The 21809-nt window shown below is 42.1% G+C and overlaps 1 protein-coding gene across 1 annotated transcript; it reads right to left on the reverse strand.

Annotated features, from left to right (window-relative positions):
- Positions 1-1287: 1287 nt before the first annotated feature.
- LOC118453530 (uncharacterized) lies at positions 1288-14168 on the reverse strand. Its single transcript, XM_087835273.1, has 10 exons — positions 14034-14168; positions 13190-13463; positions 10710-10948; positions 7250-7588; positions 7018-7116; positions 3785-3826; positions 3297-3368; positions 3160-3210; positions 2795-2986; positions 1288-1531 (listed from the first exon to the last, which is right to left on the reverse strand). The coding sequence occupies exons 1-10, from the start codon at positions 14092-14094 to the stop codon at positions 1464-1466; spliced, it is 1437 nt and encodes a 478-aa protein (XP_087691399.1). The 5' UTR covers positions 14095-14168; the 3' UTR covers positions 1288-1463.
- Positions 14169-21809: the final 7641 nt, after the last annotated feature.

Below are 21809 nucleotides of genomic sequence, written 5' to 3' on the forward strand. Positions count from 1 at the left end.
TGCCCAGATAAACCCAACAGAGGACATGCAGTCAGAGAGATACATGCTGTTAAATGACAGGAAGCAGGCACATCGAGCACAAAGTGGGGCACAGCCACCAGCGCAACACTAATTTTGGGTCCTTTGCTTTAGTTAGCAGTGCGTGCAGCACATGACACGTCTGCTGTGAAAGGCGACTGGCCAACAGGTTCAGTAACAGAAGGAGGACAGCCAGAGCTGGTCCTGGTTTAATAACAGCCTTTTGTTTATATTGGCCGTGGTTAGATTTAATTAAGAACACCTGAGGCTGGATTCAAATGGTTTATTGACCTTTTTTAGCCACTGGTTCCTGAAATAGACCATTAGGAATAATTCCTAGTTTCCATTTAGGAAAACCCAAATTGCAAAACAAAATCTGAATTCTGATCTGGAGTCCAACGCCGACAGTGGTCACACGTGTCAAACAATCCAGGTGGAAAAGCAAGTTTAAAAAAGAATAAAATATCTAACAAACAAAAACTAAGTAAACACACAATTCCCTAAAAGGTCCCTTCATAAACTCCAACTCTGCAGCTCGGGTCATAACTTCACCCCGATAAGAGCTCATATCACCCCAGTTCTTCAGCAGCTTCACTGGTTGCTCGTAGAAGCCAGAATAAATTTTAAAATCTTACTTCTTACATACAAGTGTGTCCATAAATCTGCTCCTGCATATTTGTGTGACCTGCTCCATATCACCACTGTTTCCCGTCCTCTCAGATCATCAGCTGTTCAGTCCTCACACCTCATCACTGAACAGAGCTTTCAGTCGCTCTGCTCCTCGGCTCTGCAACTCTCTTCATCCTGCACTAAGAAATATTGACTCCCTCTCTGTATTTAAGACACAGCTCAAAGCACATCTGTTTAAACTGGTTTCTTCACTTTAATGCTGATTTTGTCTGTTTTCAAGCTCTGTTTTGCAATTTTAACTTATTTTATGTATTTTATGACTATTGTTTCTTTTATTAATTTTGTTCTTTTTGTAAGGTGACCTTGGGTTGCTGAAAAGCGCCCTCAAATAAAATGTATTATTATTATTATTATTGTTATTGTTATTATTATTATTATTATTATTATTATTATTATTGTTGTTGTTGTTGTTGTTGTTGTTGTTGTTGTTATTATTATTATTATTATTATTATTAACTGTAGAAGGACCCACACACACATCAGTGTACTGGGATATATAAATATATTGATCCCACATCATTTTATTGATTTATTGATTTTTACATGGAAACTGAAAGTATGGAATCATCTTTGCTCCAACAGATTCAACAAAAACGTCTGTCTTTACTTTCATTTATAATCTCGTTTTATATGGGGGCACAAAATTGAAGGATACATGAACTTCTTATTATATACATATAAAAATACAATTACATACACTTTTACAGGAAAACATTGAGACAAACCAATATTTTCGTCTGGTCCGTCAGATAAAGTTAAACCGGTCTTGGTGATTTGGGCTTCTGCAGTAAGACGTACGTGCTGTCAGTCAGCTGCTTTGAACCTTTGGGGCAGAAAATAAAGAAATCTTTGATTATTTTTGTGACGGGAATGAAAATAACAAGTTTGACGGGATAAATGTGGATGAAAGTGGATAAACGTGGATGAACGTGGATGAGCGTGGATGAACGTGGATGAGCGTGGATAAACGTGGATAAACGTGGATGAACGTGGATGAGCGTGGATAAACATGGATGAACGTGGATGAACGTGGATGAGCGTGGATAAACGTGGATAAACGTGGATAAACATGGATGAACGTGGATGAACGTGGATGAGCGTGGATGAGCGTGGATGAGCGTGGATGAACGTGGATGAGCGTGGATGAACGTGGATGAGCGTGGATGAACGTGGATGAACGAGGATAAACGTGGATGAACGTGGATGAGCGTGGATGAACGTGGATAAACGTGGATAAACGTGGATGAGCGTGGATGAACGTGGATGAGCGTGGATGAACGTGGATGAGCGTGGATGAACGTGGATGAGCGTGGATGAGCGTGGATGAACGTGGATGAACGAGGATAAACGTGGATGAACGTGGATGAGCGTGGATGAGCGTGGATGAACGTGGATGAACGTGGATGAGCGTGGATGAACGTGGATAAACGTGGATGAACGTGGATGAGCGTGGATGAGCGTGGATGAACGTGGATGAGCGTGGATGAACGAGGATAAACGTGGATGAGCGTGGATGAGCGTGGATGAACGTGGATGAGCGTGGATGAGCGTGGATGAACGTGGATGAACGTGGATGAGCGTGGATGAACGTGGATAAACGTGGATGAGCGTGGATGAGCGTGGATAAACGTGGATGAACGTGGATGAGCGTGGATGAACGTGGATAAACGTGGATGAGCGTGGATGAGCGTGGATAAACGTGGATGAACGTGGATGAACGTGGATAAACGTGGATGAACGTGGATGAACGTGGATAAACGCGGATAAACGCGGATGAACGCGGATGAACGCGGATGAACGCGGATAAACGTGGATGAGCGTTGATGAACATGGATGAACGTGGATAAACGTGGATAAACGTGGATAAACATGGATGAACGTGTATGAACGTGGATGAGCGTGGATGGACGTGGACGAACGTGGATAAACGTGGATGAGCGTGGACGAATGTGGATGAACGTGGATGAACGTGGATGAACATGGATAAGCGTGGATGAATGTGGATGAGCGTGGATGAATGTGGATGAGCGTGCATTTCAGTGTAAATGTTTGTTCGGAGAATTCGAGGAGCTCAACATTAAATTACCTTTTTGATTTCCCCCATTGAAAGACTCACCGACCAAAGAATAAGGAGAATCTGCAGGATCAGAGTTATGAATGAATACAGTTTGTAAATTGCTTTGAGAGTTTGTGCCAGCAGAGGTGTTACCGTTCATGTCTTTGGTGTGTGGCAGGTAGGTGATGGTGGCGTATGTGGGGTCGTTCTGCTTCAATAAACCTGTGAAAACAGCAAACAGCCTTCATCACATCCACATTTCACTTTCATGCTTTTACACAACAAACCAACATTTGTACCTTTTTACAGGAAGCTGTAAACTTTACTGCAACAGTATGTAGAACTATGCACGTGTGATATGAGGTGGTGCATGTGGAGCTAGCAACTATAGATACCTTTATTACTGCCAGCGTGAAAAGTGGAACCAATCAAGGAATATGTCGAGTCTGTAAGAGGACATGTTTGGATTAAATGAAGGCAGACGCAGTATTAGCAGAACGGCTGTGAAGGTCGACGGCAGCTCAGGTGTTACCGGGCAGGGTTCCAGTCTGTGGCAGGTCGGGGATGGTGGCGTATGTGGGTTCATCATTTTGGTTTGACGTGTCTGTTAAAACATTCAACAGGATGTTGTAATCAGATTTTAAGGTTGCTTTAACACAGTTAGGTTCTTTTGAAATTGGAGACGTAAGCTTGGGCACACCTGCAGCTCGGCTGCTTTTATCACACCTGCCAAAAATTAGTTTTTGTTTGCGTTTCTCTTTATTTTAAAACCATCTTCTAATGCTCAGATTGCATTATGAGTAATCGTTATGGCCCAATAAACAGTCTCTTTACTGTTCCCATGTTAGCTTCATCAGACTCACACATACATAACGGTGTCTGCGGGGAAGAGTAACCTAGTGAGGAGCAGCTTTTTTCTGCTGCTTTGCTTTTTCATGAGATGAATTTATATTAATATATTCTCTACATGTGTCTCTTTGTATGTTAGGTAGAATTAAAAAAACAACCATGCAGATGTACCTTGCAGCTCTGTCATGCAGTGTGCAGATCGCGGTCCAGCTCCTAAGAAAAAACACTGAATTACTTCTCAGTTCTTGTAACATGAAGTTTTGCAGCAGCTGGTCACACGTGGTTCTGTTGGTCACCCGAGGCCTGAACATGAAGCTGGTTCAACACACGCAGGGTAGCTTTTTATCTGGATTCATGTATCTAACATTGGTGATCAGACAAGACTACAGAGCAGATTCCAGATTTTCCCTAAATCATATCCTGGGTAAATCACCATGGTAACTTGTGCTGTGCTCAGGATCATGATTCGAGATCAGAAAGCGATTGGAGTTTAGAGATCAGTGGGCATGACATCACCACCTACAGACCAATCAAATTGAATCCTGGACAACTGCACACCAAGAACACCTGATGAATCAAATTAACTTCACTTTGTGACAAACTGAAGAGATTTTTTCTCCTTTATCAGAACTTTTAATATTTGAATGGATTCAGTTTAAAGTGTCAGAGCTCCAAAGTGCAGCTGTCACCTAGAAATCAATGCAGCACTGAAGATGCATTTTTAAAATAAATTACTGGAATTAAAATGTGCACTCTGTGCACTAAATCACCAGATCAGCGATTAATGATCAGGTGTTGGCAACAATGCTGCCTTCACTGGTCTTTTACAGATTTCTGATCAGCAGTAGGCGACATCTCTGGAGTTAAGGATCATTTTCTGTGGATGGAGAGTTGTATGACCTGTGAAAAGGCTCTTTTAGATTGGTCACACACTGCCAACACCAGCTTGTTAATGAGAGAGCTAAGGAGAAACGCTGTGAGTTGATGAAATGTTTCAGCTGCTGATTACAAATCTATAAAGAACGTAGAAAATATAATATGCTGAGTGACCCCTCATCTGGGACTCTCCTCAGCTCTTTCTGGGATAGTGGCGCAGCTGCTCCTCTGTTGGTCTTCCTTGGTCTCTTGTGTTCTGAGGGCCTCTGGATGTCTGGAGTTTTGATCTCCTGCTGACTTTAAGAACGCCTAATTAGGATAGCCGCACGTTTTGAGTGCTTCCTTTACATGTGTGTGTTCCTTCTTCTTTCCTTCAGGCTTAGAGGGAACATGTTCTGCCCGGTGGTGTAGGGTCCTGATTACTCCAGGTTTGTGTTCCAGAGGGTGATGGGAGTCAAACAGGAGGTACTGGTCCGTGTGTGTGGGCTTCCGGTAAACTTCGATGTTGAGGTTGCCATTCTCTTCAATGTGCACAGCGCAGTCCAGGAAAGGCAAACAGTCATCCTTTGTGTCTTCCCTGGTGAACTTGATGTTTTTATCCACAGCGTTGATGTGCGCAGTGAAGGATTCCACTTCTTGTGTCTTGATTTTGACCCAGGTGTCGTCTACATATCTGTACCAGTGGCTGGGTACTCTTCCTTTGAAAGAGCCAAGAGCCTTCCTTTCCACTTCCTCCATGTAAAGGTTGGCTACAATAGGTGACACGGGGGAGCCCATGGCACAGCCATGTTTTTGTCTGTAAAAGCCTTCGTTTTATTTGAAATATGTAGTGGTGAGGCAGAGGTCTAACAGTGTGCAGATCTGATCGGGTGTGAAGTTGGTCCTGTCCTCCAAGGAGCTGTCTTCTTGTAGTCGTTTTCTGACAGTCTCCACGGCCTCCGTGGTGGGTATGCACGTGAAGAGAGAGACTACATCAAAGGACACCATGGTTTCATCTGGATCCAGGGTAAGTTTCTGGACCTTGTCGGTGAAGTCAGTGGAGTTCTTGATGTGGTGTGGGGTGTTCCCCACGAGAGGAGCAAGGATGGTAGCAAGGTGTTTATGCTACTGACTATGGGTCTGAGTGGGACAGCTTCCTTGTGGATCTTAGGAAGTCCGTAAATGCAGGGTATGGCATCCCCTGGGTAAAGGCGTTGATATGTAAGGCGGTCAATGATTTTGTCCTTTTCAAAGTCCTGAAGGCAAGCTATAACTTTCTTTTTGTAGCTGTTTGTGGGGTCTCGCTTTAAGGCTTTGTAGGTATTGTTGTCACTGAAGAGAGTAGTGATCTTTGTGTGGTAATCTGTAGTGTTTAGGACCACGGTGCATCTTCCCTTATCCGCTGGTAAAACAGTGATGTTGTGGTCTTTGCTCAGGGAAGCGACGGCCTTCTTTTCCTGTATTGTGAGGTTGGACGGAGGGACTTTGGCACTGGAGAGGGTGGCTGAGACTTTCATCCTGATTTGCTCTGCTTCTTTCTGTGATAATTTATTAATCCGTATGGCGGTTTCTGTGGCTGTGATGAGGTCCACTATGGGCAACTGTTGTGGAGAAATGGCAAAATTGAGTCCTTTGGATAATACTTTGTTTTCAGGTTCAGCGAGATTCCAGTCTGAAAAGTTCTTCACCCATTTTTCCTGACTGTCCTCAGGAGTGTGTTCTTCTCTGAGTTCTGTAGATTCAGACCGAGGAGTGAGTGTTTTTGAAAGTAAGGTGTGGAATTTATTTTTTCCTCCTTTTTGGGTCATAAAGTTCTTGTTCCAGTGTTTACAGGCTTATATTAAACATGAGGTTGATGTATACAAGTAATCACTGAGAGCCAAAATATCAGAGTTCAGATTCTAAAATTACTCACAGGAGTTCAAATGGCTTGTTTCACACAGAGGATGATTTGAGTGGCTGCAGGTGGCCCAGTGTGAGAATAATAGGGATTATTTTGAACTGTGACTCATGCAAAGCTTCTCTAGTCCAGTCTAATAGCAGTCCACAGGAGCACAGCTCGTTAAAAGGTGATGAGTCCGAGCAGTTTGTCCAAACCCTGGACTCTTACTGTGTAACTATGAAATGTATTAATTATATTTAGAAACATGTGTTGCATTCATGAATAATCTGCGTGGACTTTGGATTTTCATTAGCTCAGTTGTTAAATGCACAGTCACAATTTATTTTATGTTTTATTTCAGTTTTATTTTTTCTTTTGCTTCTAAATCTGCAGTGAACCAAAAGGAAAGAAAGAGTAAGAAACCTTGTAAAGGAAACTTGTGTCTGGTGTCTAACGTGTGAACTGTTACCAGGTAGTTGTTCCCTTTTCCTTTTTCTTTCTTTTTTAGAATAAATGAAAACAGATTAAAGACCAGAAACTGAACTGGACCAAAAGCTGAAACAAAGATGTGAGAATTATCAGGAGAAGAGTCTCAATGAATGAATGAATAAAGAATCTGAAGCACGACACCACAGTTTAGATTCTGGTCACGTTCTGCTTTACTCACCTCGTCTTTTAAACCTGCGTCTCCAAATAAAATAGATGATGATGACGAGGATAAAGAGAAGAAGAGCACCCATTCCTAACTGGAAACCAGTTTGTTCGACTGGAAACAAACATAAATATCATTTAAACATTTTATCTACAGAACAGAACTGACAGATGTTTGTAAGCTTGTGTAAACAACAACGACACTCTGACCTTTGTTTAAAGGTCAGAGATCTTTGTTTAAATCGTACCTAATGGAATTTCTGTTGTTGTTGATTGATGAGTTGTAGTTAATATAGCCCTTGTTGTTGTTCTTGTTGTTGTTGTTGTTGTTGTTGTCGGTGTTGTTGTTGTTGCCAGTGTTGTTGTTGTTGTTGTCGGTGTTGTTGTTGTTGTTGTCGGTGTTGTTGGTGTCGTTGTTGTTGTTGTTGTTGTTGGTGTCATTGTTGTTGTTGTTGTTGTTGTTGTCGGTGTTGTTGGTGTCGTTGTTGTTGTTGTTGGTGTCGTTGTTGTTGTTGTTGTAGTTGTCGGTGTTGTTGTCGGTGTTGTTGTCGGTGTTGTTGTTGTTGTTGTTGTTGTTGTCTTCTTACCTTGAGTAACAGACAAAATAGCTACATGAGAATTGATTAACAGAACTGACTGTTTACTTTTAATATAAGAATCTAAAACATAAATAATTTCTGAAACTAAAATCTAAAACACAAATAATTGGATGTCTGTCTGCCATCGTGGGGTACTTTTTTTCTCCAAAGTGAGTTGGGGTATATATGCATATTTCCGTACAGTATGAACAGTATAGTTTGCTATACTACAGATGATTGTAAATACAATAGGAGTCTGAGATGTAAACTTTTTCATGCAGGGGTTTTTAGAGGAACGACTTTAGTCTTTTGTTGTCCTTTGGCTGCTTTGTCACTCATTTTCCTTCCAGTCCCTGAACCTGACCACGTTCAGAGGAATGCTCTTTGTTAAGTCACTTATCACTGAATCATCTATGAATCAGTCAAGTATAAAAACAAGTGTCCTAACTCAGGGAAGGAACCAGTGTTGTGTCTACACATATCAGGCAATTCAGCAGAAAATCCATTTTAAATTGTATCTTTAGGTGTTTTGTTAATATTTAGTTTTAAATTCAATTTTTTTTAGTAGATAGTGTCTAATCACAACAACAGTTGCCTTAAGGCATCTTTTATATTGTAAGATAGACCCTGACAATAATACAGAGAAAGAGAGAGACTCCTATTAAAAAGCATTTGGTGACAGAGTGAACAGGAAGTGGGAACAGGAAGAAATAAGCAGCTCCGTGTCTTCTCTGAGGACCTTCAGCAATAGCTCTCCAGGCTTCCTGAAGGACATTCAAAGCTCTTCGTTGGATGTTTCTGCCTGTTGTTCTCTGTCATTATGGTTCAGTCGTGCTGAGCTCCGGCTCTGCTGGTTCTCCTGTGTGTTTCTATCCATTTCTGCTTTCACTGCACTGTCAGTGAGTTTGGGATCATTGTCGTGCTGGAAAACCTCATTGTTGCCAATCAGGTGCTTTCCAGATGGTTCAATTAAACAAATGAGAACAAATCTCTTGTTTTTACAACAGGCTGCTAGTACAGGCTACCCTACATGTTTATACATCACTCTGCATTTAATCATTAGTTATATTAATCTCTGCCTCTCTTTCTCTGTCCTGTCTTCCATCACATCCAACCTGTCACTGCAGATGGCTGCTCGAGGTTACTTCCTGTTCCCTCCGCCATCTCGGCCACCCTCTGGGCCAGCTCCTCCCTACTGTGCCGCGTCCTGGGTTTCAGCACCAGTGTGGCGTGAATAAGGCTCGGCAGGACCACGGGTTGTTATCGAGAGCCATCTTTATTCATTCCATGGCTGCAGCTCTCTGCTGGCAGCCGCACATACATCACACCAGCACACACAACCCTGAGTCCCCGTGTTTTTGCTCGGCGGGCGTGATCGCGGATGCTGTGCAGGTCCACACGGCACCGCAGACCACGCCCCACCACAAACACTGAAGGCAGTTACAAAACATATTCACGTTCAAGCTCGTTAGAACTGTACAAACTCTGCTTTTGCCTTTTATACTTCATTGCTTTAGATGGCAGTGAGTCCTGCTGCGAGTCTTGATTTGGAGTGTGTTCCAGTTCATTCCATGCATCATTAGTTAGACTAAGTTCAGCCGTGTACTCACCTGTCTCCAATCGTTAGTCAGTCATGCATTTGGACTGGTGAATGGTAAATGGAGTACTGGAGTACTCAAAGCGCTCTATACAACACACAGCACCCACCCCATTCACACAAGCACTATTATCTATACGTTGAGTGCTTTCTAACTATCATTCATACTCTGATGGATGCATCGGAGAGCAAGTCGGGGTTAGTACCTTGCACAAGGATATTTGGCATGCAAACTAGGTGAGCCAGGGATCGAACCACCAACCTTCCGATCAGCAGCTGACCTGCTCTTCCTCCTGAGCTACAGCCGCCCTATTGAAGCCCTCGGTTCCCTCCAGTCCTTTGTCATGTCACAGATGTTGCCTATCCCGAGTGTTCTGCTCAAATCAGTTAGCCAGTCAATCAATGTGCATTCATGTTCTGTTCATCCACTCTCTGTGATAAACACCGTGGTAATCTTTCACTAATCAAGTCCAGCGTTTGCTTCATCTCTTCCTCCACACACGGAGCTCCTGACAATCTGCATCTGATGTAATAACTCAAATGGAAATATTTTCTGATGCAATTTCACATTTTTTTCTTTATTAAAGAAAATAATGGTGGATTATCCCCACAGCGCCCTTCTTTCTATAATAAATATAATTCCATTCTCATCATTTATAACTTTGACTCTTGAAGTAAATTTGATTGGTCACCAGTGAACTGTGGGAATCTTTACTGTGCATCACAAAGCTGTTGTTGGACAGGAACAGCAGACAGTCATTGTTGGACTGAGCTGTGTTCTTTAAACCTCAAACCACCTGCATGCAGAGCGTGCTGCACTCGGCTTCTCTAACAGCAACGAGTTTCACATCAACCTGGTTAGTCTATGCTTCCTCTGCACTGACCACCTGTTACATCTGCTTTTACTTAAACCATCGACCGATGCTGTCTGCATTTGAGATTTTATGTTGTTATTTTATATTGTGGAGTTTTATGTGAATATGTATTTAAAAGGATTAATCCATAACAATGTTACATTTGACTTTTTACTGACTTATCCAAACAGATCTCTTCTTACTTGTCAGAACGTGATGTTCCAAATTCAGATTTGAAATGATTGACGTACTGTGGGAATCTTTACTGTGCATCACAAAGCTGCTGCTGAACAGGAACAGCAGACTGTCACTACTGCACTCAGCTGTGTATTTGCGTCTTGCTCAAAACCTCAAACAGCTTACATGTGAGTGTGTGGTAGTTTCATATCTCAGAGTTAAACCTGGCCTAACTTTGTCTACATGTACAACACTCTGTGAGACTGAAACAGACTGAAAGCAAACTTCTTTCTTCAGTCTGACTCCTATTGAATCGTTTCTTTACATAATCAGATTCATGCAGCACTGTTTCTGGGTCAGTTTTTATTAAAAACCAGCCTGTCAGTGTGCTCGCTGTGGATGTTTCCTGAACCACAGTGGAGACACAAGCTGATGGTCTGAGTCAGGCTGACACTAACAGTCAGAGCAGAATCAGCCTGCTGATTGTGTTCATGTGTCTCACCTCTGTCAGGTCTCACAGTCAGATAAACAGCTGGTTTTCCATCACAGTAGTACAGTCCAGAGTCAGCAGGCTCAGCTTCATTTATTGTTAATGTTTTGTCTCTACGGGAAAAATAATTCCTTCTATAATTTATTTCTCCAGAGTCTCGTCTCCATGTTGGAACAGCTGATCCTCCAACATCATCAGGACATTTCAGTAAGATGCTGCCTCTCTCTTCAACGCTGCGTATTATTGTTCCTGTGAATAACAAATGAATGTGTGACTAAAAACCACGACTGAGCTTGTAAAATGAACAATTATTGACTTTTCTCGTGTTCATTATGAAATCAGGGCCAAAACAAACAAACAAACAAATAAAAACAAACAATATCAAAAAAGCAAATAGCTAATTAAAGAAATGTGATAAATGAACCTATTGAGACCGGAGGGATGTATCTAGATTACGGGGTTAGAAGGCATGTTGAGCCTAAGGCTCGGTTTTTCAAAGTTACCATGGTAACTGGAACATGGAACCTGGTTTTGTTACAGTTTCAGTGAAAAACTGGGAATTTGTGACACATTTATCATTTCAAATAATTCGTCCCAACATGCAAACTGTGATGCATCGACACAACAATGTGCTTGAGTTTAGTTGGTGATACAGAGAATGGACAGTTTTATTTTTGGTCTCTACTACACAACTGCTATTACAGTTAACAGAAGAAAGGTTACAAAGCTGGATCATCCTGTTTGCACACTGTTAATTATAGAGAATATTAACATTTATTTAATTTATTTAGTCATTTATATGTACTCTTCATTGGGCTTTAATACCGTGTCAGACATAAAGCCAATGAATGGCTTTTAAATTTTTTTTTAAATAATCACGTCCCAAAAATCAAATGACCCTCTGTGATGTGAGTAACGGCGACAGTGGGGAGGAAAAACTCCCTTTAACAGGAAAAAACCTCTGGGAGAAACAGGGCTCAGGGAGGGGCGGGGCCATCTGCTGTGACCATTTGAGAGTAAACACGTAGAGAGTGAAGAAACACCCAGTGCATCATGGGAATCCCCCGGCAGCCTACGTCTATTGCAGCATAACTAAGGGAGGATTCAGGGTCACCTGGTCCAGCCCTAACTATATGCTTTAGCAAAAAGGAAAGTTTGAAGCCTAATCTTAAAAGTAGAGATAGTGTCTGTCTCCTGAATCCAAACTGGAAGCTGGTTCCACAGAAGAGGGGCCTGAAAACTGAAGGCTCTCCCTCCCATTCTACTTTTAAATACTCTAGGAACAACAAGTAGGCCTGCAGAGCGAGAGCGAAGTGCTCTAATAGGGTGATATGGTACTACAAGGTCATTAAGATAAGATGGGGCCTGATTATTTAAGACCTTGTATGTGAGGAGCAGGATTTTGAATTCTGGATTTAACAGGAAGCCAAAACAGGAGAAATCTGCTCTCTCTTTCTAGTCCCTGTCAGGACTCTTGCTGCAGCATTTTGGATTAACTGAAGGCTTTTCAGGGAGTTTTTTGGACATCCTGATAATAATGAATTACAGTCGTCCAGCCTGGAAGTAATAAATGCATGAACTAGTTTTTCAGCGTCACTCTGAGACAGGATATTTCTAATTTTAGAGATGTTGCGCAAATGGAAGAACGCAGTCTTACATATTTGTTTAATATGTGCGTTGAAGGACATATCCTGGTCAAAAATGACTCCAAGGTTCCTCACAGTGTTACTGGAGGCCAAGGTAATGCCATCCAGAGTAAGAATCTGCTTAGATACCATATTTCTAAGATTTTCAGCGCCGAGTACAATAACCTCAGTTTGATCTGAATTAAGAAGCAGAAAGTCAGAGGTCAGGTTAAACAACCTCCAGCTTCCTGATAAAGCTCTATGGCTGGAAAAGCAGATTGATGGACGCCTCTGTTGCCTTGTTTGCAGCACTATTGTTGGCATTTGTTGTTGTAATATTTACAGTGTTTATGGTTTAATCCTGTGTCTGACTGAATCACACCAGGCTGCATAATTGTTCCATTTTCTGTGAAAAACCACATTAACCGTCCAACGTCCGACTCCTGATCACGTTCCAGTAGAATCAAAACTAAAGCACCGACAACAGCAACAACATCCACATTTATACCACACATTTGTTTTGCTGCTCTCTCGTTACAGCACACAGAGAAACTTGGTAACCACGTTACCGGCGGTCACTGCACAAAAACCCATAAATGCTTCAGTGTGATCACATCAGCTGAAGTTCAGATACACTGTGGTTTGAGTTTACAGAGAGCAGAGATAAGACTTTTGTTATTATGTAACTGCTCACTGGTTACTGCAGTATGTGAGGTTTACACATGAAGAACACTACAGTTATTATTTTATATAAAATGCAAACGCAGCATTTATTAATACACTGATGTTTGAGGGTTTTTTTTTTAATCAGAAATGATTTTTAGAGAGTAAACAGGTTAACGCTGATAAAGTTTGATGTTACCTGATGGGATCACTGTCAGCTCCTCTGCTGGGTGACTATTACAGAAGTATCTGCCAGAGTCTGAGGGAGCAGCTCTGAGGACGATCAGAGTCCCGTCAGCCTGTAAATGGTATCGTTTCTGTGGATCATTGATGTGTCTTATAGTTTTGTCTCCATCAGCTGTAAGTATGTCAGCTCTGCTTCCTCCACTCTCTCTGCTCCACCTCACTTCACCCTGTAGATAGTAAGGACAGCGCACAGTGAGCTGCGTCCCCTCTGTAACTACTTTACGGGTTAAACCTGCAAAACAAAAACATTTTTAAAATCATGTTTCAGACTCACTGAGTACACGTTAACATCACATGACTCTCTGTCTCATGACCTGAGTGTTACTCTGTGCTCTGTCCTCAAGGTTAAGTTCAATAAAATTCAACTTTGAGCATCACACAATCATCCTGACAGAAGTTAACTGACAGGATGTTAGGAAACAGCAGGATATTTGCTGTTTCCTGATTGTAAATTCTTAAAGCTTTAGTCTGAAAATGATTATTTCATCATCTTATTATAAATCAATCAATAAAAAGCTGAACTTCAGGTCAAAAATCACCGTTTTTCATTAACGTTGTCTTAAAAACAGTTCGTCTAAAACAAACAGAGAATTTCATTTTTAAAACTTTTCTTCCGGAAGATGAAACGTGACGTTTGAGCTACATTCACACCATAACTCGACTTCCTGTGATCGTGTGTCTGCTTCACACTTTGAGCTCATTTTCTATAATCTTGTGAAATCCCTGAAACTACAAACACCAACACAAATGCACATGTGTGAGAACTATAAAGTATATCAGACATTAATGCAAAGTTTCCCACCTGCTGTGACAGGACAGCTCAGAGCGCAGGCTAACAGGCAGCAGTAGATGTTCACCCACATCCTGACAGGCTGAGTGTCTGAACTCACAGTGACCACAGTTTGTGTTTGAACAGAGAACAGGAAGTCAGCGCCTCTGTGAACACGCCTTCTATTTCTGAGGTTCTGTGGTCAGAGAACAGACGCTTTCTCTCGTTATTATAATCTGCTACACTTGTTTCAACTCCAGTGACTGTAACTAAACTTACCGACTGCTGTTAGAACTCAGACACAGTTCTTTTAGTGTTTTTTGTTCTTCGTGTATTAGACAGAGACGTGTTTCATGGATCAGCAGACGAAGACAAATATAAATGAGGGTCGTGGATGAGCTGAAGTGATGCTGTGTCCAGTTTAGATTAAAATGAAAGCTGGAATCAGCGCAGAGGTCTCGAGGTGAGAGCCTCTCCACTACACACTGGAAGGAGCCAATAGATGCTGAGGTGCTCCACGTGTGTCCTGCCCCGACCCCGGGGCAGAGCCAGAACCTGATGGACACATCGTGTCTCCCAGCCGGTTTGGAAATGCTTCACTGCCCCCCTTCAGGAGAGCTGCAGGAGGGGAGCGAGTCCACGGTGAAGACACTGACAGCTGCTGATTTTGATCAGTGGAAACTGAGAGGCTGACAGGAAGTCGTCTTCACTCTGCAAGATAATTCCTCCACAGCTGATTTCTAACTGATCTCTGATCTGTAGAAGAGCTCTCTGTGTAACTTCCTATCAGCTATCAGGAGCAAAATCATTCCCGTGCACACAGACAGACTCTTAAAACAGCCGAGTGACGTGGTTACAGTCATCAGAGATCATAATTAATGTTAGAGTCACACAGCTCATATCTCTGTGTGGAGAACAGTCATGCAATGGTAAATGGTCTGTGTTTGTACAGCGCTTTACTCGTCCCCAAGGACCCCAAAGTGCTTTACACACTGTTAGGGATAAGAGAAATATTTTAATGTGTATCTGCTCATTATATTGTTTTATGTACTTTAATAAAGGCTTGTAGAGCAAGGCCACTTTTAACTCACAAACTAAGTGACAAACAGGAAGCTTTAGTGCACAGCCATATTAATAGATAAGACACTGAAATGAGGAACTTGCCATATAAGCAATGTTTGAGACTGTGTGATGTGTAAAGTACCAAAATAAAACCTATATGAAGCACAGTTTATGATTCTAATGTTAGAGCTCTTGCAACTGGTGTTTGAGCTGTGCAGAGGTCTCTCTCTTCCAGAAGATGATTGAATAAAAGAAATATCAATATTTTAACACACAGAGTCGGTTTTCTCTGTTCTATCATGGGGACAAAAGAATCGGGGTTTAATATCACCCATCCACACACTGGTGATGGCAGCTACATTGTAGCCACAGCCACCCTGGGGCGCACTGACAGAGGCGAGGCTGCCGGACACTGGCACCACCGGGCCCTCTGACCAAGTGTCTCGCCCAAGGACACAACGACTGAGACTGTCCGAGCCGGGGCTCGAACCGGCAACTCTTGAGCCACGATCGCACCTGGAAAGTTAATAAGAGGAGCTGAGAAAAGAAAAAGTTTCAACCTGAGATGAAACTTTCTGAACATCCAGGATAAAAACATGGAGGCTGTGCACGAGTTAGAATCTGAAGGCAGAACAGAAAAACTGTGCTGAGGTTAAAGTGAAGGTTGCAGAAATAATCATGTGATGACAGCAGAGTTGAGTTTGTCAGTGTGAGAAAGCTGAAGTGATGAAAACATGCAGCAGCTCAGTCGCCCACATCTGAAGGCACAAAAGGCTTCACTGGGGATTATTTTGAGCTGAGAATCATGCAAAGCTGTTCTAAAAGAGTCCAGGAATGAAAACAAGTGGCTGTAAATGAGTACACGAGGTTCTTTGTAAGTGCAGCTTTATTAGTAAGTGTTTGTATTTTTGGCTCAGTGCACACTGTGACGTGTTAGTGGTGCTCTGCAGTGAGTGAATTTATCCTTCTGCATGCATCACCACACGGCTCGTTAGCCCGTCTGATCACCTGTTTCCTGCACAGGAGAAACTCGAGTGACTCCTCACAGCCTGGCTCAGGAAACACAGACTGGATATGAAACATGGACATAAGATTCAGATGGAAACATGAAGCCAGCGTGGAAGCGTTTAAAGCAGGGGGTTAATGCACTGATCGCAGGTGGAGAACAGGTCCTGCTGGATGCCCCGAGGCCCCGCCCACCACTGCAGAGCCTGGTTAGTGCCGTGGAGGATGGAGGACACAGTCCATGGAGTTGTTCCCAGTTTGTCCCTTTGGTCAAAGTTTACTTCTAACTGAAACTGAAAGCAAACGGCAGCTGCTGCACAGAGGAAGTGAGAAAATAGCAGCGTCACCGTCGCCTATCTTAGTCTCAACACAGAGACCTGCAGGTGTCGCAGATACATGAGCATCTATATCTCACGTAGCTAAGGGTTAGGGGTTTATCAGTGTCAGTCTGTCGACCTCGATGCTCCTCCCTCTGTGGGAGAGCGAGTCCACGGCAAACACACTGACAGCTGCTGATCTATGATCAGTGGAAACTGAGAGGCTGACAGGAAGTAATTCACATAATTCCTCCACAGCTGATTTCTGACCTCTGTCTGTCTCACTTCCTACCAATCAGCTATCAGCAGCTAAAAGCAGCACCGACGTAGAGTTTTGGACTCTTATTCTTTTTTTGTTCATCAAATGATTTGTGATGCAGTTACTGCTGCAGTTATACAACTGATTTCTTTTATTTGTGGAGGTAAAGCCAGTGAAGAAGCACTGAGGGAGTATAACGAGCTGCAGACAGTTTAAAAATGTCAGAATTCAGGTTTCTCAGTGATTATCAGGTTAAAAGGTTTCATTTTAGCCTACAATAATCCAGAGGAACCCCAACATTCAAACAGTGTGGAAGACGAATGAGCTGTTAACAGGAAGAGGCGTCCAACAGAACCAGGCTCAGGGTGGGACTGCCGTCAGCTGTGATTGGCTGGAGCGTGAGAGGAAAGAAAAGAAAGGAGGAGCCACTTTCATTAACATCTGCCTGGTTGTTAGCGCTGTTGCCTCACAACAACAAGGTCCTCAGTTCGACCTCACCACCAGGCCTTTCTGTGCACCAACCAGAACCAGACGTATGTTTGAGTAACAGTAATGACTGTAATAGAGAGCCTCCGGTGGAAACTGGAGGAACTGCAGCTTTTACTTCAGCTGATGTTGCTTGGCTACAGTCACGACTACATTTGACCTCTGACCTTTCCTTCAAGGTCAGTAGATTGAGCTGAAGGTCAAAGTGTTATAATGAGATGCATTTAAACCTGCTTCTTTCAGCGTTGTTTGTACTGACGACATATCGACATGTAGAGATTCTTTAAGGTCATTTGGACAAAAGTTATACAGAGAAAATAAACAGAAGCATCACAGACAGTGTCACGAGAGAGGAGGCGGAGCTAAACACAGACACTTGAGGCGTGAGTGAGGTTAAACAGAAAGCGAGCCGTTTATTGAGGCTGGAATATGAACATGGACAAAGGCAAAAATGTGAAACTGATACTAGACTAACTGGCTAAACTGGGAAAACTGAACAAAAGCACAGGGAAACTGGGACCAGAGGACTGGACCATGATGAGAGACACACGAGCCACAACAGACAACCTGACAGAGGAAAACAGACACAATGGCTGTGTCCCAATTTGAAGGCCGATTACATCACAGCAACGTGATGAATGTCTTCAAGTAACTTAAAGACGTCCAGACGCTTTTCATTGTAAGCTCCTTTGACTGTTTGTAGCAGTGTGTACACCTGAGACTGTCACCTGTGTGTCCTGCACTCTCTCTCTGTTTCTTTCTCTCTGATTGTGGAATAAAAGTATGAACATGTGTTTATAAGTTACACTTGTGTTTGAATCCTGCAGCTTATCACACATTTGATTTCCATGTGTGACAACTGCAAGTGTCCAGAGTGAGGACAGACTGAGGGACCCACTGCTGCACATCATCTGTGAGGCTTTGCACCCCTGATGATCCACCAGGACAAACTCAGCAGTGTGTGAGGAAGAGGAGGAGGAAGAGCCAGCAGCAGCTGACAGATGGAGAGAATAGACAGACTGTTCCCTGTTTGTGAAGGACTGCTAGGAAAGTTTAACATAACTAACTGTCTGTCCTGAATCAGTCTTATTAGGTAATGTTCAAATAATGTTATCATCCAGTGTTGTCAGTGTGGGAGAAAGTACTCAGGGCCTTCAAGTTACACACTATGAAAGGCAGCAACAAGTTTAATGTTCAGAAACCTAAAGTATGTATCAGCAGCAGAATGGAGCTAAAAATAAATGTTTGTTTCAGTTCTATGAAGCTTTGAGTATTTTGGATCAGTAGCTGCTGTGTTTGTTGCATCATATTGTGTAATTGTTTATATGCTTTATATATTCTGAGCTAAGTTGATCTATAGTGTTACATCATATTCTATAAGGATGTTATGTGTTTGTAGACTTTCTGCCCAGTTTGACCCATTTAGCAGAAGTCAGCCTGTTTAAGGCTCTGATATCTATTCTGTGTGACTTAAAGCAGTTATGACATGCTCTGATTTTCTCACCCAATAAAGGAATATTTCATATATCAGTCTACTCTTCATTCTATCAGACACAGTTATCACACCTCGTACATTTGCTTTTTACACATATATGTAAGCATTGAGCCAAATTTAGTAATGCCAACATATTAAACGAACAATATTTGCCTCTTATATATAATACATCTATAGATACACTGTCACAGATACTTGAGTGTCTTTAAGGGAAGATTTAAGGTGATAGGAAATATAAATAACTGCAACTTGAATCTTTGACCCAGAGTTCAAGTTCACTGCTGTTATATATATATATATATATCACAATAATCTGACAATAACTATAATATTGGCCATATTATATTTACATTACACAGTGAGATGATTTTAGTCTCGTGAACAACATCAGCTAATTGTTATTTACTAACTAATCTTGAAGCCCAACAATCATGTTTTACAGTCCTGTGGTCTCAGCCTCAGATACTCAACTAATCACAGTGATGTCATGACAAAAATGAATGACCAACAAAACATTCATTTCCTTCATTTCTGTCACACAAAGCTGTATGTAACATTCCTCGCGGTTAGTATCATGGTTGCCAGGCAACCTGAACAGCGCGACGGAGGCTAGACCGTCCCATTTCACAAACCTCTCACTTCCGCACTTCTCGTACAAATAGTACGCGCCGTACGTAGTACGCGTAGTGTGCGTACTTCAAGCGTGCAGACCCTGAATTGGGACACAGCCATGGTATGTCTTGAACTAGCTGTGTGCAGGCAGGAATTGGAAATGCAACTTTATTTACAGAATGTCAAAAAGGGCCAAACTAAACTGGGAAATACTAAAGCTGGCTTACAAGGAGACACAGAACTGAGGGAGACGCAGACATAAATACACCGAAGGATAACGAAGGACGCTGGAGCACACAGGGAACACAGCTGATACTGATAATCTGAACGAGACAGGGCAGGAGGAAACACAACGTGACGCACACTGACAAGTGACTATCAAAATAAAACAGGAAGCACAGAGACGCAGACCAGAGAGGAAGAGCACAGACATAACAGGCTGGGAAAGTACAGAATAAAAGACAGGAAGAGAAACGAGGCATGGTAACTCACAGATACACACAGGGGAAATCTAATGAACTACACTGAACAACCATGAGACAAATACAAAAACACAAGAAAACTAAGAACACGACCCAACAATGACCCAGAACCTAGTGATGGCTCGCTTGAAGCTGACGCTCCGGTGCTTCAGAAGCGCTGTGTCGACGCTTGATTCGTTTGGCCAGAGTCACGTGATCAGTGACGTCCGAAGCTTCATTTAGAGCCTGACTGCTCCGGTGTCTGATTCAATGGTTTATAAGGAAGCGAATCATTCGCGGGATTTGTGGAGTTTTGATGGTGACAGCGAACCACTGATATTTCTACTGAGAGACTTGGAGCCAGCGAGGAAGAGAGGAGGTTCTGTTGTGTGGGAGGATTTTGAGTTGATTTTGGTCAGTCGGGTTGTTTGCTTTTGTTTTGTGTGTTTATTTTATCTGACAACGGGAAAAACTTAAAATGTCAAAAATCTGCTTTTATTAATATAAATATCATTAAATAACTTTAGAAAAACTTCCGCTTGACTCTTTACATGTAATGTTATAAAAACATATATTAAATTTTTAATTAATGTTAAACTGTTAGTCTGCCAAATGTGCAGCAATTTAATTTATTTATTCTCTTTATCTGATAGTTTGTGGGGCCCAGATAGACTGTATAACTGCATCTCTACCAGTTTCTCTGCCCTCCAGCCTCCTCTGTGCCATGTGAAGGGATTTTCCTTAATGCAGGAGAAATTATCTTAAATGCATCATGTTTTTAATTTGCAAGTTCATAAGCATTTTCCAGTTCACAATCAATTCTACCCCCAGGTCACAAATATGTATAGGAAAAATTTCCCTAATGTAATATTATTTATAAATACACCCGTCCGGGGATTAATTGCATAAGTACATGGAGACAGGACCTCACAGCAGAAGCATGCTCCATAATGTGTTGTACATTATTATATGTAATGTGGTATTTTTTAATTATTGTATATACCAACATCAAGAAGTCACAAAGAAAGACCACACCATGGTGCATGTTTGAACAAGGAGAGTTTACTGGTCAAAATTATTTATTAAACAAATAAACAACATTTTTTAACCCCAAAAATACAAGTTTAAAGCAACACAACAGCCCAATATCAGACAGAATCAGTCATAATGAAGCGGTTGGTTTTATTTTGTGGATTCAAGCTGCTCTTCATCTTTTTGGCCACCAGGTGTCACCAGAGAGGACTGTGTTGAAAAGCTTCGAGTAATGAACTATTTTTCAACACAAGCTTCAGAAAGCTTCATCTGCCCATCACCACCAGGACCATCACATGGTCTGATTTTCTCACCCAATAAAGGAATTTAACTCATTCAAAACAGGAGAAAACAGAAAAAAAGAAACGTCAGCTCACCCCTACCCACTCCACTCCACAGCTGTCAAACAGCACTGCAGCCGCGGCTGCCACACTGCTGGGTCGTGAGGAGAGACGCGAGAACGTCTCCCGCCACGCCACTCCAGCCTCCCTTTAATGGGCGGGTCCTCCAGCTTGAACCAGTCACGTCGGGGCTGTATATCCACGCACCAATCAGAGCAGGGCCCTGGCACAGCTGAATTAACGTGAACAGATGCATTTCATGTGTTTGCACAAAACAAACATGAAATGCAAGTTCATAACACATATAACACATCTACATTTACACTGTAACAGATACTTGTCTTTGCATGAAAAGTTAAGGTGATAATATAAAGAACAGCAACTTGAACCTTTACTGAAGCTCAGTGTTTGACACAGAGTTCAAACTCACTGCTGTAATAACTAAGAATGATTAATATAAAACTTTAATATTGGCCATATTATATTTACACTGACTGTAGTCTCATGAACAACATTAGCTAATTGTTATTTACTAGCTAATCTTAAATGACTGTTCAGTCCAGAAGTGAAGCCCAACAGTCATGTTTGACAGTCCTGTGGTCTCAGCCTCAGATACTCAGCTGATCACACAGAGCTCGTGTAGAAACAAACAAATGAACAAAAACATTTTCTCCTTCAAACAAAGCTGTACGACACGTTTCCAGCAGATCATAGTCGCTAGGCAATTTCACAAGCATCA

This window comes from Neolamprologus brichardi, chromosome 22 (genome assembly GCF_056152115.1).
Source record: "Neolamprologus brichardi isolate AB-2024 chromosome 22, ASM5615211v1, whole genome shotgun sequence".
NCBI classification, from domain to species: Eukaryota; Metazoa; Chordata; class Actinopteri; order Cichliformes; family Cichlidae; genus Neolamprologus; species Neolamprologus brichardi.

Bases quoted from the DNA above. Each gene is read 5' to 3' on its own strand.
- LOC118453530 (XM_087835273.1), bottom strand. From the start codon at position 14,094: ATGTGGGTGAACATCTACTGCTGCCTGTTAGCCTGCGCTCTGAGCTGT. The intron at 7,117-7,249 runs GTACGATTTAAA...GTTTGTTTCCAG, and splicing joins AACAACAGAAATTCCATTAG to TCGAACAAACTGGTTTCCAG. The intron at 3,827-7,017 runs GTGAGTAAAGCA...GTTTTTTCTTAG, and splicing joins ACGCAGGTTTAAAAGACGAG to GAGCTGGACCGCGATCTGCA.